Source organism: Camelus dromedarius, chromosome 8 (assembly GCF_036321535.1).
Source record: "Camelus dromedarius isolate mCamDro1 chromosome 8, mCamDro1.pat, whole genome shotgun sequence".
Lineage (NCBI taxonomy): Eukaryota > Metazoa > Chordata > Mammalia > Artiodactyla > Camelidae > Camelus > Camelus dromedarius.
Window position 1 is genome coordinate 31,143,306 of NC_087443.1, and position 18,449 is coordinate 31,161,754.

The following is an 18,449-nucleotide window of genomic DNA, read 5'->3' on the forward strand; positions in this document are numbered from 1 at the left end:
AAAAGTTCAGTTTTGATAAAGGTTTTGAATAAGTAACAATGAAGGGATGTAAAGTAAAGAAAAAAAACTAGTGATTGGGAGGTACTAAATGTAAAGCTGAGAGAGGTTTAAGTTATTAAGGAAAGAAAAGATAGGAGCAATGTATTTTTAAGCTTTTTAAAAACTGAGATATAATTCATATATCATAAAATTCAGTGGTTTTTAGAATATTCATATATTTGTGCAACAATCACCAAAATCAATTTTTGAACATTTTCATCACCCCAAAAGAAAACTTACACACATTATCAGTAACTTCTTTTCCCTCCTTCCCAGCCCCTGGCAATCACTAATCCACTTTCTGTCCAAATGGATTTGCCTACTTGGGGCTTTTCATATGAATGGAGTCATACAATGTGTGGCCCTTTTGTCTGGCTTCTATCAATTAGCATTCATTGTTTGGATGGACATGTGGATTGTTTCCCCCTTTTTATTTATGAATAATGCTGCTACGAACATTCATGTACAAGTTTTTGTGTAGACATGTTTTCAGTTCTCTCGGCTATAGTACTAGGAGTGGAATTGCTGGTACATACAGTATCTTTATGTTTACCTTTTTGAGGATGTGCCAAACTATCTTCCAAAGCAGATGTACCATTTTACAACCCTACCAGCAATGAATGAGTCTTCTATCCTACTGAGTGTGAAGTGGTATCTCATTGTGGTTTTGATTTGCATTTGCCTAATGACTAATGAGCATATCTTGAGCTCATTGGCCAGTTGGGTATCTTCTTTGGAAAAATGTCTATTCAAATACCCATTTTTAAATGAGCTATTCATCTTTTTATTGTTGAGTTGTAAGGGTTATTTATATATTCTGGTTAGAAGATCCTTATCGGATATGATTTTGTTTTGTATTCTTTTACGGAATGGTCAGTCAGGTTTGGCCACAAGAGAAGACACAGGAGAGGCTCAGGAAAGTAATTATGCTCAAACATCTTAGAGACAGAAGGCACTGCACACATAGGGCCAAATGGGAAAGGCACCAGGGTGGTCAGGAGGCAGAAGACAGGAGGCTGGGGGCCATACCTATATTGGTGTTTCTGAGGGAAAGGCAGTGTGGGTCAGGGTAAACAGTTTAGGATTGGCTAGTTGGAGTAATTTTGGTGGGCTTTGGACTATATGGGTGGTCTCCAGTTGCCTGGTTCCTAACCCTGGGATTACTAAGGCAGAAGAATATTTTCCTCCTGGGGTTCAGGGCCAGATACAGGAGGTATGGCTCTGGATTGGTTAGCTGGCTTATCAAAACATGCTCTTAGCTTGGTCCTTTGCTATCTCTAAGAACCGGCTACCTGGGGAAGGGCAGTCTCTCCCTAGCCAGAAGGGTTTTTTAAGATGTAAAAACAACACAATGTGCAGAAAATTATATATACACACACACAATACAGATTTAGAAATATTTTCTCCCATTCTGTGGGTTGTCTTTTTACTTTCTTGATGGTGTCTTTTGATGCACAAAATTTAAATTCTGATGAAGTCCAATTCTCTTTTTTCTTTGGTTGCTTGTGCTTTTGGTATCATGTCTAAGAAACCACTGTCTAATGCAAGCTCATGACAATTTACCTCTATATTTTCTTCTAAGATTTTTAGAGTTTTAGTTCTTACATTTTGGTCTCCAACATTTTTAGTTAATACTCTTATATGGTGTGAGATAGGTGTCCAGCTTCTTTCTTTTGCATTTGGATATCCAGTTGACCCAGCATCATTTGTTGAAAAGACTATTCTCTTGCCATTGAATTGTCTTGACACTCTTGTCAAAAATCACCTGACCATGAATATAAAGTTTGGTCCGAGGACAGAGGGAATGAAAAGTGCACACCGAACTGAGGAGCTATCTTAAAACCAAAAAATAAGGCAGGTAGTTCCATACAATCCATGGAGCAGTTTATTATTGGGTAACTTACATATAGGGTGGACAGCAGCCCCTCTGCAGTACAGCAATTCTCCACGCTGTCAAGGGGCCACTGAGACAACTTTATGTCAAACTAGGGCATGAGGGTACGTATTCAGAGACAGGGCGTGCATTCCTAAGTCAAGACTGCATCTAATTTATGAGTAACTAGTCTTGTGGGCACCAGGAATACATCAGTGAAGGTCTTACCATAGTTTGAAGATTTACACAGCATATAGGCCACCTGGAACTAATGAACATTAAACAGTATCTATTAGCTACAAAGCTCTTGACAATAGAGAAGAGATTTACCACACAGTACAGTCCTAGGTAGGGTCAGTGGAAGGACAGGAGAAACTGAACAGGCCCAAAATGGCATTAGTTATGCTAACAGTGAAACAAATTCTATATCTGAATTCTCTATTCTATTAATCTGTATGTCTATCCTTATGCTTTGATTACTTGGTAACTATAGCTTTATAATAAGTTAGAAATTGGGAAATTTGAATCCTTCAACTATAGTCTTTCTCAAGAATGTGTTGGCTATTTTGGGTCCCATGCATTTCTATATGAATGCAAAAAAAAAAAAAAAAAAGCCATGTTGATAGTGATTGCTTTGACTCTGTAGATCAATTTGAGTATAAGCAATACATTTGATTATATTATTGGATATTGTGAGAAATAAATGGGGAATAGAAACAGATTGGCTAATTAGGAACAAGTCTTTCAGAGTAATGAGAAAGGAGTTGTTGAAATAGTGCGCCATTTAATGGAGGTCTCTGAAACCCAGACTAAGGAGTTTGAATTTTTTAGAGATTTTATACCTTTTTTTGCCTCCATAGTTCATTCATTTTGACTGCTTTGTAATACGCTATTTTGTGAATATATATCAGCATATTCATACACTCTTCGGTTGAGTTGTTTCCAGGTTTTTGCTACTGTATTTTGCCATTCCAACTCTAATGTAGAATTTCAAATGTATTAAATTTTTTCATCACTTCAAGTCTGTTTATTGTATAAATATTAGCACTACGGTTTTAGCATTATTAGCACTAGTAGCAGTACGGTTTTGCATTTTCATCAACAATATGAGAGAGCCAGTCTCCCTTTAAAAATACTGTCTTATCTGCATTTTTTACGGATAAAGATTTAAATGCCCATTTTCAAAACCGTTTAATATAGGCCTTTATTTTATCTTTAAATACGTTTCCTTTTGGTTTCTCTCCTCCTGTTTATGGAGGGATACTGAAAGAAAGGGGTCGAGAAAGCAAAATCAAAAAGTAGAAAACGTACTTAGCCAAAACTTTCGCCAAGGTAAAGGGACATCTGCAGAAACACCAGAAATCCCAAGTACGCACCGACGCTGCGGCTCAGGCTCACAGTTTCCAGAGCGCACGCGCAGAAGCTCACCTCGCGCCCCTTTCTTGGTTCCCTCGCGGGCAATGTTATCGCGAGTCTTGAGATAAACTTGCGGTAATTCCGAAAACGAAGTTCTCGCGAGAGGGAATCGGTTCCTATAGTTGCAGGAGACGCGTCTGCGGCTGTCTCAGGTAAGACAGCTATCACTCCTTAGAAAACAGTCCCTTCCACGTCTCACCACTCCCGCCCTCGGCGCCCACACCCCGTTACCTCAGTCTCTTCTCCCTCAGCTTCGGCCAGACTGAAACGCACGGACCGCATCCCTCCACCGCCGTACTCCGGTACAGACCTCCACGGCCCCGACCCCCCTAGGCTGGGACGACCCCGCCAAGCCCAGGCCTCCCACTTTGCGCCGAGATCCCCCGAAGTAAGCGCAGACTGCGCACCTGTCCCCAGACCACCCCCAGTCACGTTGTCTCCTTCATCTAACCTGCAGTTTCTTGTGACTGACTGCCCTAACCATCACTTGTAACTAGCCAGATTCCTTGCACTAATTGTTCAACAAATACGCCTCTAACGCCACTTAGGGACAAGGCATGGTGCTAGGCACTCAGGGGCTGCAAAAATGTGACAGATTACTTGTTTTTAAGGGAATAGTTCAGCATTCAGGAAAAGTAGTGCATATTAATAACACCATTTGTGCGGTGCTTCATAGGTTAAGCAGTTTTACTGTTTTAGTGAATATTTTCAACAAATGTGAAATAGGCGTAAGTTATATTATCCATTTTATAGAAAGTGAAACTAAGGCTCAGAGATGTTAGGCATTTATCAGCCTAGTGAAGACCTAATTCATGTACTACTACTGAAAAGGAAAGAAGTAGAGTGATGCAGAAGGTCATTTCAAATGTAAAATTGATAAGAAAGTTGTTAGGGTCACTTAGGCCCTAAATGAACCTGGAGACATAGTGTTGAACAAGTGATCTGAGACTTTAGGTAACGGAAAGTGAGGGAGTCGCTGGGGAGAGGCAGAATACTTATAAACCCTGGGAACGGCAAGATACCTCCTTTTTTGTTCCATCAGTCAGATACACTTAGCGGGGTAAATCCTGAGTAAATGTTTGAAGCATTAAGTTCCACTTTGAATTGTTAGAAAACATGACTTTTTTTCCCCCCTTAACAGCTATACAGTTTATTTTTGAAATTGTATCCTTAGTGTTGTAAAATAATTTGAAAATATCTTTGACTAAATAAGACATATGTTAGGAATTTTTCCAGTGGACTAACTATTCTGTGTGGCTGCTGCTTTCCTGTTTTTAAAATATATTTTTCTAAAACCGAGAGATAAGTAACACTTGAGGGGAGATTTGCACATCAAAAAAAAAAAAAAAGTAGCTACCAAAAAACATTGTGAAGAATGTGGGGGATGTGAGTTGGGGGTATGGCATTCCTATCCTCTGTCTTGCTATAATTTGTGCTTAATGGTTTAGTTACATATATAAGGATCTTATTAGCACTAACCAGTGAAATCACCCTTGTAACTAGCTCTGCCTACCTGGCAACAAAGGTTGGAAAGGGCACAAAACAATACTGGACTAGAACATTTCTCCCCTGGTATTGGTTATGATGTAATGTGAGTACTTGTGCAGCTATGTTATATGAGAGGACAGGTTCACTCATTATGTTCACAGAGATCAAAGAAGACCAGAGAGACTGCCTGAGAGTCGGTATGGAACAAGTGTCAACAGGCAGACCCGTGCAGATCACTGTGACAGATGGATATGACTTGGTAAAGTTATTTTTGAGAATCTAGGAAGTCCTTAGTTTATTCATTTTTTGAAAATACTTTTGCCTCTGGGCTCAAGTCTCCCTGTCAGTCATCTAAGTGTGGCTTGGTGAGGATGTATAAGGAACATTAGCAGGAGGAATGGAGTTTAACATCATTCTGTACCACCAAACCTGCTGGTTTTATAGCAATGACACTTCCTTCTCAGTATTCCTTATTATTAGTCTATAATCAGCAAATCCTCTTACTGTGTGTGTAAAATACCTGGCAATTTGAATACTAAATTTAACAGGGGTGAAACAACTGGTTTTCATTTTCCTAGCAGCAGTTCCTTTCTCCAGAAGAGGATCTGAATTCCTCCAGAGTTTCTCTTGTGATTAATTTCACTTGCTGAATTTAAATAATAAAGCTACAATATAATATAACTGAAAATTTACAAGAAAAATGAAATAGTAAAATATTCATTCAATGCTATGAAATCAAAAGCTTATTCCAAAACAGGATGTAATAACTAATTTCTACTTTGTTTTAAAGGCTGTATATAAAAATATATATATAAATGTGTGTGCATTTACAGTAAAACGCTAGAAAATATATTCTAAAATGTTAATAGTGCTTCCATATTAAAGTGAGATTGCAAGTAATTTATTTTCCTATGTGCTTTCCTCACTTTTTCAAATGTTCCACAGCATGCTTTTATAATTATATAAATACAATAAATGTTATTTTTCAAAACTTCCAACTTGATAGCATTTAAATAGAATATTGCATTTAGCTACAACTAGATTTGTATAATGACTTCTACTTCTACTACATTTGTGATATAGCTTGTTAGGACAACATGGAAAATGTTTTTTAGTTCAAGTCAAAATGGATTGCCAGATATATAGGAAAATTCTGTATTTGAACTGTAAATTATGTATAATTATATAACATGCCTAATTGTAAAGTATGTTTCTGTCAACAGAAGGGTTTTAAAGGAGATACTCCAGTTACCTTTATTCGTGCAGAATTCAATCAGGTAGTTCTGGGAGACTCTGCAAAAATTACTATTTCTCCAGAAGGAACTGCAAAATACAACTTCACTAGCAGTTTTGAGTTCAATCCTGAAGGAGGAATCACTTTAGAAGACCTCGCCCATAAACCTGTGTTCTGTAAGTCTTTGTGATTCTAAAAATGTTAATTATATGAATATGTTATAGGATATTCTGAGGTATGCAGTAGCTGTTGTTGGGACAGATGAACACACTTTACCTTTTTAATCTAGGAATAATGCAGTATACTTGGAGTCCTACCGGCTTCTGGCAGCTGTCCCCGTGCCCTACTAATTTTAATCCGTTTGTATCAAAGACCTTTTGACATATGCCTGAACTTTGCAGCCTTTGTCTCCTAAGCTGATTGGGACGCTTTTCCTTTCTATTCCTATGTATTTAGAGTTGCCAGATTAAGAAACAAACAAACAAGAACCCCCAAAAAGTGAAATTTGGGACATATTTATACTAAAAATTATTATTTGTTATCTGAAATTGAAGTTTAATTGGGCATCTTATATTTTACCTGGCAACCCTATCTGTACTTCTACATATTCACCAGACTGTATAGGTATTATTAATTTGCCTTCCTTGCTAGAAGAGGCAGTTTTTGAAATCAGGGTTGTATCTTATTTATTTCAGAATTTCTAGCACCTGGAAATATCTGCGACATAAAAAGGCTCAAAAGTGGTCATTGAATGAATGAATGGATAAATAGATGGATGGTTTCAGTATCCACACTTTCACAGTTTCTAACTACACAATATTATCTTTGAAATATTTTATTCCTATATCTGTATGCTGGTCTAAACCTTTTTTTGTTGTTGTTGTTGTAAACTATACTCTATTTTTGTTGTTGTTGTTATTTTTTTAGTGGCACATCTCCTGGAGTATCTGCCAAAAACCACAGATTGCAAGATCCCACACCCAGAGAGGTGGACCTGGCAATCTATACAGGATTCTAGAGCAGTGCTTTCTGAAACTTTTTCCGTAAGAGTCACCTGAGGCTCTGGGAGAAAATAGTCTTCAATCTTGGTGATCTCACCTCAGACTACCAAGTCCAAAATTGCCAGAGGAGGAGCTTAGGAATCTGTACCTTTGAACAAAAGTCTCAAGTGATTTCCTGGGAAATACTGCTCAAGAAATTGATTTTTAGCTCTGGCCTCGCTGGGAATCAGTCAGCCACAGAGGCACCATCTTTGCATTCTTTGACCACTCCCTACTACTTCTTTCTTCTTTGCTCTATGATTCTGTGTCACCCCAAATAAGAGGAGTGTCCCAATTGCCTCCTTCCCTAGCATGTTGGATGGGAAAGGCAAAACTGGACCATTATTTTAAGTGTGTCACTGAACTCATGAGAAAGAAAAGGCAGTTCCTTTGTTCCAGAAACAAAGCAGGAACTGAAACCTGGAACTCTTGGACAGCTGCCATTGATGTGTGCTGGTGTTGGGGGAGAGGGCAGTACTCTAAAACCTAGAGGCTTGGGTTTTAATGCTCTTACAGGGACAGAGACCTTGGGCTGCTGTAGATGCAGAGTTGAGACTGAGACTGCCCACCTCATCATAAGCCAAGACTCTCAAAAAGACTGGACTAGAACAAAATCCACTCACCATCATATCTATCTAGGCATTGTCTAGGCTAAGGAAAAAATCTCCCCTAAGAATTAGTAATCATAGATTTATGCCAATCATTAAATAATGTATATTTTCTTCAAACAGTACATGTTTGCTTATAGGAGTTTTATAGTCAAAAAACTGGAAACAACCCAGATGTCCTTCTGTGGATTCAATAAACTGTGGTACATCCATACCACAAAATGCTACTCAGCAATACAAATGAGCACACTACTGGTGCACACAGTGGCCTCGATGATCTCCAGGAACTATGCTGAATGAAAAAGGCTAATTTATTTTTGTTGCCTAATTTTCTGGCCAGAACTTTTAATATTATATTGAAAAGAAGTGGTGAAAGTGGGAATCCTTGCCTTGAAATGCTTTCAGTCTTTCACCACTGAGTATAATGATCACTGTGGGGTTTTCATTTATGGCTTTTACCATGTTGAGTTAGTTTTCTTCTATTCTTAGTTTGTTGAGGGTTTTTTTTTTTAATGAAAGGGATCATCTCACTTTTTGCATCAAGTGAGACAATCATGTGGATTTTTTTCATTCTGTTGAATCGGCGCTTTATATCAATAGAGTCGTATGTTGAATCATCCATGGATTCCAAGAATAAATCCCATTTGGTCATGGTATAATACCTGCTGCTCAATATGGTTTGCTAGTATTTTGTTGAGGACTTGTGTTTCAATGTTCATAAAGAGATATTGGTTTGTAGTTCTCTTTTCCTGTAGTGTTCTTGTCTGGCTTGGTGTCAGGATAATGCTAAACTCATAGAATGTGTTAGGACATATTCCCTCCTCTCCAATTTTTGGGAAAATTTTGATTGGTATTAATTCTTCTTTATGTGTTTGGTATAATTCACCAGTGAAGCCATCAGGTCCAAGATTTTTCTTTGTTGGGAGATTTTTTATTACTGACTCAATCTCCTTATTAGTTATAAGACTATTGATATTTTCTTTCTTTGTGATTTAGTCTTGTAGTTTTTGTGTTTCTAGGAATTTGTCCTTTTTAACTAAGTTATCTAATCCATTAGTGGACAATTATTCATAGTACTCTATTATAATGCTTTTAATTTTTGTAGAATTGGTAGTGAGATCCCCACTTTAATTTCTAATTTTAGTAATTTGAGTCAGCTCTTTTTTTTCTTAGTCCTCTTAGCTAAGCATTTGTCAATATTGATGACCTTTTCAAATAACTGACTTTTGGTTTCATTGATTTTCTCTGTTATCTTTCTATTCTGTATTGTTTTTATTTCTGCTGTAACCTTTATTATTTCCTTCCTTCTGTGAGCTTTGGGTTTAGTTTGTTCTCCTTTTTCCAGTTTTCTGGTTTCTTAAGTTATGTATAGATGCATACAATGGAATACTACTCAACCATAAAAAAGAATAAAATAATGCCATTTACAGCAACATAGATGGAACTGGCGATTGTCATACTAAGTGAAGTAAGCCAGAAAGAGAAAAAAAAATATCATGATATTACATACATATGAAATCTAAAAAAGGGACACAAATGAACTTATTTACAAAACAGAGACAGAGTCACCAACATAGAAAACAAACTTATGGGTTACCAAGGAGGAAAGGGGCGGGTGGAGGGATAAATTGGGGGTTTGGGATTTGCAGATACTAATTACTATATATAAAATAGATGAACAACAAGGTCTTACTATAGAGCACAGGGAACTAGATTCAATATCTTGTAATAGCTTATAATGAAAAAGAATATGAAAAGGCATATATAGATATATATAGATATGTATCTATATATATCTATATATATATCTGAATCACTATGCTATACACCAGAAATTAACACAACAGTGTAAACAGCTATACTTCAGTTAGAAAAAAGACAATATCCACAGAGTAAAAGGGCAACCCACAGAATGGGAAAAATATTTACAAATCATATATCTGATGAGGGATTAATATCCAGAATGTATAGAGAGCTCCTTAAACTCAAAACCAAAAAAGAAGAAAAAACCTATCTGATTCAAAAATGGGTAAAGACATTTGAAAAGACATTTCTCTGAAGAAGATCTACAAATGGTCAATAAACACATGTAAAAATGCTCAACATGACTAACCATTAGGGAAATACAAACCAAAACTACAATGAGATACAATCTCATACCCATTAGGATGGCTTCTATCAAAAAACAGAAAACAACATGTTGTCAAATATATAGACCCATTGGAACACTTGTGTACTTTTGTTGAGAATGTGAAATGGTCTAGTTGCTGTGAGAACTGGTGGTTTTTCAAAAATTTAAGAATAGAATTATGATATGATCCAGCAATTCTACTTCTGGGAATATATACAAAAGAATTGGAATCAGGGTTTCAAAGAGATATTTTTACACTCATATTCATAACAATGTTATTCACAAAAGGTCAAATGTAGACACATGTCCATTGACAAATGAACGGATAAGCAAAATGTGGTATACACATATCCAATAGGATATTATTCAGCTATGTAAGGGGAGGATGAACTTTGAGGACATTATGCTAAGTGAAAAGTAAGCCAAACACAAAAAGGCAAATATTATATAATTCCACTTATATGAAGTTCCCAGAGTAGTCAAATGCATAGGGATAGAAAGTATCCCGGTGATTTTCAGGGTGAGGAGAGACTGGGGAGTTACTGCTTAATGGGTATAAAGTTTCAGTTTTAGAAAGTAAAAAGAGTTATGGAGATAGTTGTGATGGTTGCACAAAAAAATGAATGTACTTAATACCACTGGACTGATACTTAAAAATAGATAGGATGATAAACTTCGTATAATTTCTGTTTAACACAATAAAAAAGACATAAAAAATATTCTGCCATTGCTTTTGAAAATTTTGATAAAATGGACAGTATCAAGAAATTAAAATAGGAAAAATCTAAAGAAATGGGAGGGAGCCCATTAAAAGAAACTTAAGAAACACCAACTAATCACAACATGTGTGGACCTTATTTGCATCCTGATTCAAGCATTCAAAGAAAATGCTGTTGAGAGACATGAGGTCGAACAAAAGGAAAGGCATACCATGTTCTTAGTCAGGAATACTCAACATTACAAAGATATCATTTCCCCTAAGTTTGTAAGTTTAATGTGATTTCTATAAATCTGCCAACATTATTTTTTAAAATTATAGAGCTTTTACAGAAAAAAGGTTTTTAAAGTAAGAATAATCAGGAATTTCTGAAAAGAAAGTTAACAAGGGACCATTTGTCCTATATGACGATAGATAATAGTAAAATATCACAGTAAAACAGTGTGGTGCTTGTGCATGCACAGACTTAAACAGTTTATTAGGACAGATTAGCAGGTCCAGATACAGTCATCAATACTTCTAGTAAGTTAGCATCTGATTAAGATGACATTTCACATCAGTAGGTGAAACATGTAGGGTGTAGGTAGCTATCTGGAAAAAATATAACTGATATCCAAAATCACACCCAGATAAATTCTAGGTGGATAAAATATATGTACAAAATTAAACCATGTAAGTATGTACAATAAGAAGTCATGGAAGTAAAGCAAGTAAAACATAGAGTGGTGAAGTTTTTCTATTTCACAAATGCAGAAGCTACAGAAGGAAAAAAAATATTTTTTACATAAGTAACTGTAAAAAAAAAAAGTCACGAACTGGAATACAGTTTGCAATTTTTTTTCTATACAAAAGGCAAATTTCCCTTTAAAGAGTTCCTACATATCAATAAGAAAAACAAGAAACTAATGGACAAATGTGCAAAATGCATGAAAGAGATGAAAATTTCTCAGAACAGGAAATATAACTTATTATCAAATGTATGGAAAGATGTTCAACCTCACTTTACTAAGAGAAATATAATTATGCTGAGATTCCATTTTCATGGTTACAAAGATCACAGAGTTTGACAATGTAAGTATGTTATCAAATTGTATTACCTTTGCCAAAAATACTGAAGATGAAGCTATGTTTATGGGAAACAAGGACTGAAAAACAAATTAAACATCGTAAGAAAAAAGACAAATCGGAGGATGAGACATTCTCTATAATAACTGGTCTGATGTCTTCAACAAATCAGTGTCATATTAAAAAAAAGTATATGGGAGGAGGGACTGTTCTAAATGAAAAGAACGTAAGAAACGTGACAACCAACTACATCTTGTGGTCTTTTGAACAAACCAGCTACAAAATAAATTTTGGGATCATTGAAATGTTAAATGTATTAGATGTATTAAATAATTTTATATAATGCTGTTTTCACATACTTACTAGGAAAGTGCCATATTTTGGACTTACATACATTAGTGTTTGGGGTAAAATGTCATGATGTCTGTAATTTACTTGGGAGTATTTCTGCAAACATGAAGCAAATATGACATGCTAACTTGTTAAATCTAGTTGGTCATATGGATATTCATTATACTAATCTTTCTACTTTTTTATGTATTTGGAATTTTTCATAATAAATGTTAAGTACATACAAGAAGCAATTCTACAGTGAAAAACCTGGTGCATACCTTACATGCTCTGTAAGTCATTCCAAGGTCTGCTAAGCTCTATGCTAGGCAGTATGGAAAGATCTAGAACAGTGTTTTTCAAACTGCAGATGGTGATTTTTAGTCATTACTAAAATCAATTAAGGGAGTCATGACCAGTAATTTCTTATACATGAAATAGAAGAGGAACTACTGAAGGATTTTGAGTTAGTACAGATGAATATTACATGAAACTTTGTTATAATCATATGTATCAGTAAGTTTACACATGTGTGTACATTATTATGTTATAAAACCCTTTTAAAAAGTAATTTTACTCTTAAAATTTAAAGCAAAAAGTTTTCTTTTTAAAAGCAAAAATTTAATAAGTCGCTAAGGTGGTCCAGTATTTCCACTGGAAGTTACTAATAATGGTGCCTTCTCGGGTTTCAAGTTTGCTTCTTTTACTTAAATTTCTTTGACAATGCTTTGTTTGTTGCATCTTGGTTATCTGGTGTGTGATAGACACATTCTCATGTTCTTTGTTTTGATTTTTGTAGTAACTATGACTGAAGTTCTACCAAAGGAAAAGAAACAGAAAGAGGAGAAAACCTTAATTCTTGGTCAAGCAGTGGTGGACCTTCTTCCTTTACTGGAAGGTCAGATGGATGATTTGCTTTAAAGTAGAAATAACAGAGCTCATAATATTTAGTTCTAGAGAAGTGCAAAAATCAGCCTCAATTAATTTGAGGAATTCAATGAAAAGATGAGCACATTTATCTCTGCCTAACCCTCTTTCTTTGGCTTTCTTTCTGCAGGAGAGAGTTCATTTGAAATGATGGTCCCATTGCACCCTGTGCCGGGCTCCCCCTTAGAATCTCTTCGATCAGGTGTTAAGGTAATCAGAGTTTTAAATTTCAGCATTTCACCCTGATACTCAGTCAAATCTGTCTGCTACTAAGGTTCAATTCAGTTGAGTCCAGTTCATTAGGCATCTTCTTTTCACAGGCACACATAGTGCTAGCTTCTGGGAAACAAAGATAAATAAGGCAGGGCCCTACCTTAGGAGTCCATAATCTACACATCATATGTTATAACCAGTGTGATTAAATGGTGGATGAGGCATACGGGCACAGAGTAGATACCTGTTACTTCGCCCAGGGGTAGATGTAGGGAAGGCTTTACCGTGGAAATGCCTCTTGAACTATGTCCTGATTGATTAAATTAAACAGTACATGAATGCACCTAACACACTTTCTGGAATGGTAACCTGCTTCTGGTTATTGGAGGTGGGAAGGCATGAACTGGTAGGCTGTGCTACTGTTTGTGTTCTGGGCTGTTTCCCAGTTCCTCTTGGAATCAGTGGCTTCCTGGGGCCCTGCTTTTGCCATTCTCAGTAGATACCACTTATTTCTCTGTAATGATACCTTATAGGCACTAAAACCCAACATTTTAAAATTGAACTTAGCATCTTCTTTTTATTTTAGTTATTTTGATTAGTGGCATCATTCATCTGTAAAATCATAAGACATACGTACAATCTACATTACATCCATGACTGCTCCCTTGGACCCTATTTACAACCAATCCCCAAATCAGCCTTTCACCAAATCTAGCCTTTTCTGTCTCCTAAGTGACTTCGGACTCTCTCTTCTTACCTTTATTCCTACACTTTATTGCCTTATAATCTCTCATCTAGAACATTACAAGTAGCCTTGTAACTGCCCTTTCCTCCCTCCTGTTCAGCCTTCCACTGCTTGCAGAGTGACTTAAAAGTAAATGTGATCTCATCTCTTCCCTTCCTTAGTATTGTGTAGTTCATGGATTTGTCCAAGTTTTTGCATAGTGATTTGCATGTTAAGGTACAATTTCCTTAACAAACATACAACAGCGTTTATTATAGATGCCTGCCACATATTGTCTCATCTCTTAGTACTTCCTTCCTTGTGCTATGTTCTAAAATCCTGAACTCCTTATTTACACTTAAACCGAATGTACCATGCTGTTTTCAGTCCCCCTCTACATGAGCTCTACTTTTTGTCCAGATTTGTTTTCTCTTTTTTTCCTCTGCTTGTCCAGATTGCACACTCCTATTCATCTTGTAAAACTCAGTTCAAATGTCACCATATTTTACTCTTCCCCACTCGAATAATTAATTACACACTTCCTTTCTTGATGTTCCTTGACTAGGGTACTTTGTATCAGTTCTTATTATAGCATTTATCATAAATTCTGAAATTTTAACATGAATTCCGTGATGAAATTCTTCATCTTTGTATTCACAGTGATATAGTGAAGTGCTTGGCATATAATTAGCAATCAATGCATATTTTAAACCTACTTTTTATTGTATTCTATGTGAAAATGTCAGAGATATAGACATACATGTCTCTCACTCTGTATAACTGTATACATACATATTTCAAAAAATATTTTTTATTAAAAAGCATTACATCTGCCAATCCAGAATTTCTATTGGAGACTTAACTTGGGAATTTCCCATTAGTAGGATACTTAATTCTTTAACAATAAAATTAATTATTCCAATTAATGTTGATTCCTGAAAAATAAAATGAAAATGAACAAATTCTTTTCTCCTCTCTAATGAAACACTAGCTATCTTGGATACATCACTGAAGTCAAATACCTGGCAGCTCTTCTAAAAATTCATTCCTGAGCTTACTCATGCTGTCCCAAAATACTTTCTCATCTTTGAAAAGTAGAAATATATTAAAGAATATGATTTTCAAATATTTAATAAAAACCTAAAAGCTTTTAAGCACTGCATTTAAATTTCACAAAAATAGTCACAAAATATAGACTAGCAAAAAAAGCACCCAATTTCAGTCACTCATGTGCAACTACTATTAACATTTCAGAATAGAACTTTGCAATTCCTCTTCTGTATGTATTTGTATACATACTTGACCTCAGTATAGTAGAAGGGAAGGGCTCTTGCTTAGGGATAAAGTTCTATTCTTGGCTCTGTCTCTAACTTATGACCTAGAAAAAGTTATTTGAATCCTCTCTATGGAAATCATTAAACTTGAACTTCTTACCTTGAACAGTGATGAGATTCAAATGAGATAATGCAAAAAAAGGGAGGCCTCTGGCATTTTCAAATTGCTGTATAATTTTATTCTTTTACAGCAGTGCAGTCTCGAAGTTAAAGTATTTGTTGCGGAGCCCTTATTGACCCCAGCCCAGATCTCAGGAGGCAATCTTCTGAAGGTCACATTGGAGGCTGCCTACTCTGTGCCTGAATCTTTCATTCCAACAGGGCCACTGCAGAACTACATGGTTGGTCTGCAAGTTCCATCAGCTGGAGAGGTAAAGACTTACAGCCAGATATTTATATAGATTTAAACCCTTATGTGGCCATCTATCCCTCACCTTCTAAAATTTCATTCAAAGCAAGCTCTGATAATGGCTGAGATTTATTTTAGGCTCGCAAAAATAAAGTTTACTTCTGTTTTATACATTGATGTCTATATTTATAGTTTATATATTATATATAAGACTAATATCATTTATATCAATAAATACATATTTATGGTAGAAAATATGTAAAACACTTTAAAAATGACAATTTTTGTATGTAGTATTTCTACCCAGGTTACTTTTATGTGTTTATTTTGTGAATATTGTATAATGCACTTTATTATACAAAACTTTCTTTTAATTCTAGGTTATTTTTCTTAGTCCAAGTTTCTGTAGAATGATTGTATATGGGTCTTTTGAGGCTCTTGAGAGAGATTTTCAAATTGCTTGCTAAAAGAATGTAATTAGTTAATACTCCCACCTGCTTTATTGCCATTTTACATGTTTAGTATAGAAGGCCTCAATTCCTCTTCACCATTTAACATTTCTATCACCAGTGCACAAGGGTTCCAGTTTCTCCACATATTCACCATACCTGTTATTTTCTGTTTTTTGATAATAGCCATCCTAATATATATGAAGTAGCATCTCCTGTGTTCTTGATTTGCATTTCCCTGGTGACTACTGATGTTGAGCATCTTTTCATGTGCTTATTGGCCATTTGTTTATCTTCTTTAGGGAAATGTCTATTCAGGTCCTTTGCCCATTTCTGAATTGGGTGGTTTGTTTTCTTGTTGTTGAGTTTTAGGAGGTCTCTATATATTATAGCTATTACCCCTTATCAGATATGTGATTTGCAAGTATTTTCTACCATTCTATGGGTTGCCTTTTTTACTCTGGTGTTAGTGTCTTTTGATGCCAAAAGTTTTTAATTTTGATGAAGTTCAGTTTGTCTTTTTTTTTTTTTTTCTTTTGTTGTCTGTGCCTGTGGTGTCACAACCAAGAAATCATTGCTAAGTCCTATGTCATGAGGCTTTCCCCCTGTGTTTTCTTCTAAGAGTTTTTGTTTGTTTGTTTTGGGGGGAGGAGGTAATTACATTTATTTATTTAAATTTTTTTAATGGAGATACTGGGACTTGAACCCAGAACCTTATGCATGCTAAGCATGTGCTCTACCACTAGAGCTATACCCTACCCACTTAGAGTTTTATATTTTACCTCTTATGTTTAGGCCTTTGGTCCAATTTGAGTTAATTTTTGTATATGGTATTAGATAAGAGATCCAACTTCATTCCTCTGCATGTGAATAACTAGTTTTCTCAGCACCATTATTTGGAAAGACTGTCTTGTCCCTATTGAATAGTCTTGGCACCCTTAACTTTGACAATTTTTGCTAGCTTATTCTTTTTGGGGGGAGGAGCAGATTTCTAAAGGTTCTTACTCTGCCATTCCAGAAATGCCCCTCCTTCACAGAAATTTTTAAACTTAACACAAAGAACTAGGATAGTTGAGTTATAGGGTATGCCAATTTTAACTTTTACTAGAAACTGCGAAATTGCTTTCCACAGTTGTGCCAATTTACAGTTTCATCAACTATGTATAAAAATACTATTCTCTCACAATATTGCCAACATTTGATATTTTCAGACTTTGCCAATCTACGTTTAAAATTGCATCTCATTGTTTTAATGTGCATTTCTCTTAATGATATATAGCATGTTTTTATTTAAATGTTGGATTTTCTAATTTCCCTTTCTATATATTGCCTATTTATAACTTTACCAATTTTCTATTGCAAGTATATTTTAGATAAATTACAGATATGAAAATGCCTATAATTTAGCCGTTTGTCAGATTTGTTTGTTTTTTAAAAGGTAATTATTAAAAAGGCACATCATGACTCTCATATAAATACAAAATGACAAAAAGGATTTAAACCAATTCCAAGGAGAATCCGAACAATGGAGCCATATATAAGCAACTAGGAATGTTGGAATAAATTTGCTAGTAATTCAAAACTTGTCATCAGCCACAGGGCAATAATCAGTTACATCTCCACTGGACAAAATATATATGCATATCATGGACAAGAATAATTTGCATTATCAGTTTTCTAGAAATTACAAAATTATAAAATAGCACAAAGACAATTAAGGGGACAGGCCTTTCTATAGAATCAGATAATCACGGAAGTGTCTGTTAGACAACATCCCATATTTCATTGAAGAGTCACTTCTGTAATCATTTTTTGTCCATTTCAAATTCTTTCACAAAATTTCCTGATATATGGTGTTTATCTTTATAGAAAGACTATCCCATTTTCTTCAAGAATGGAACTCTGAAGCTTGGAGGAGAACGAGAACCTGTTCCTCGGCCCAAAAAATGGCCTATTGCCAACATTCTGGCTCCAGGAGCTAATAACATTCCTGATGCGTTCATCATTGGCGGGCCATATGATGAAGAAGAAGGAGAACTCAACCACCCTGAGGTGAGAGAACTGTGTAGTTTTTTGTGATAATCTCAGTGCACTGGGATATAAACAGCTTGTAAATCACAATAGTTAATATACATTTGTCACCTCTTAAAGTAAAACAATTATATGTCAGGATAAAACACTAATCTGTAAAATTGTGATTAAAATGTTTCCTGACTTTTTAAGTCCAGCAAACAAAACAATTGATTTAATTCATATTTACCCTTTATTTTATTTTAAATTTATTTATTTATGAGTAGGCAGTAATACAATCACAAGTCAAAATAAAAAAATAAGGGATATGCAGTTAAAGTATCCCTCCTACTCCATGTCTCTTCCTCCTGATTCCTTCCCAGATCGTCACCCTGTTCTATTTTACTTTAGATAACTAGTTCTTAACCCTGGTTGTTCATTAGAATTACCTAGGGAGCTCTTAAAACAATAACAGTGGTGAAGCTTTAACCCAGGTCAATT

General features: G+C 35.4%; 1 protein-coding gene across 7 annotated transcripts in view; it reads left to right on the forward strand.

The window, feature by feature from the left end:
- The first annotated feature begins 3,415 nt into the window (after positions 1-3,415).
- CFAP70 (cilia and flagella associated protein 70) overlaps positions 3,416-18,449 on the forward strand; it is a 71,948-nt gene continuing 56,914 nt past the window's right edge. Inside the window, exons 1-8 of one of the 7 annotated variants that reach the window (XM_064488063.1) lie at positions 3,422-3,480; positions 3,580-3,630; positions 4,978-5,075; positions 6,040-6,226; positions 12,742-12,840; positions 13,000-13,079; positions 15,332-15,511; positions 17,808-17,990. In XM_064488063.1, coding sequence (XP_064344133.1) covers positions 5,016-5,075; positions 6,040-6,226; positions 12,742-12,840; positions 13,000-13,079; positions 15,332-15,511; positions 17,808-17,990 — 789 coding nt within the window. In that variant the 5' untranslated portion in view covers positions 3,422-3,480; positions 3,580-3,630; positions 4,978-5,015. Of the gene's footprint in view, positions 5,076-6,039; positions 6,227-12,741; positions 12,841-12,999; positions 13,080-15,331; positions 15,512-17,807; positions 17,991-18,449 lie in introns of all 7 variants that reach the window. The other 6 variants (XM_064488058.1, XM_064488061.1, XM_064488060.1 and 3 more) reach the window with 6 other exon arrangements.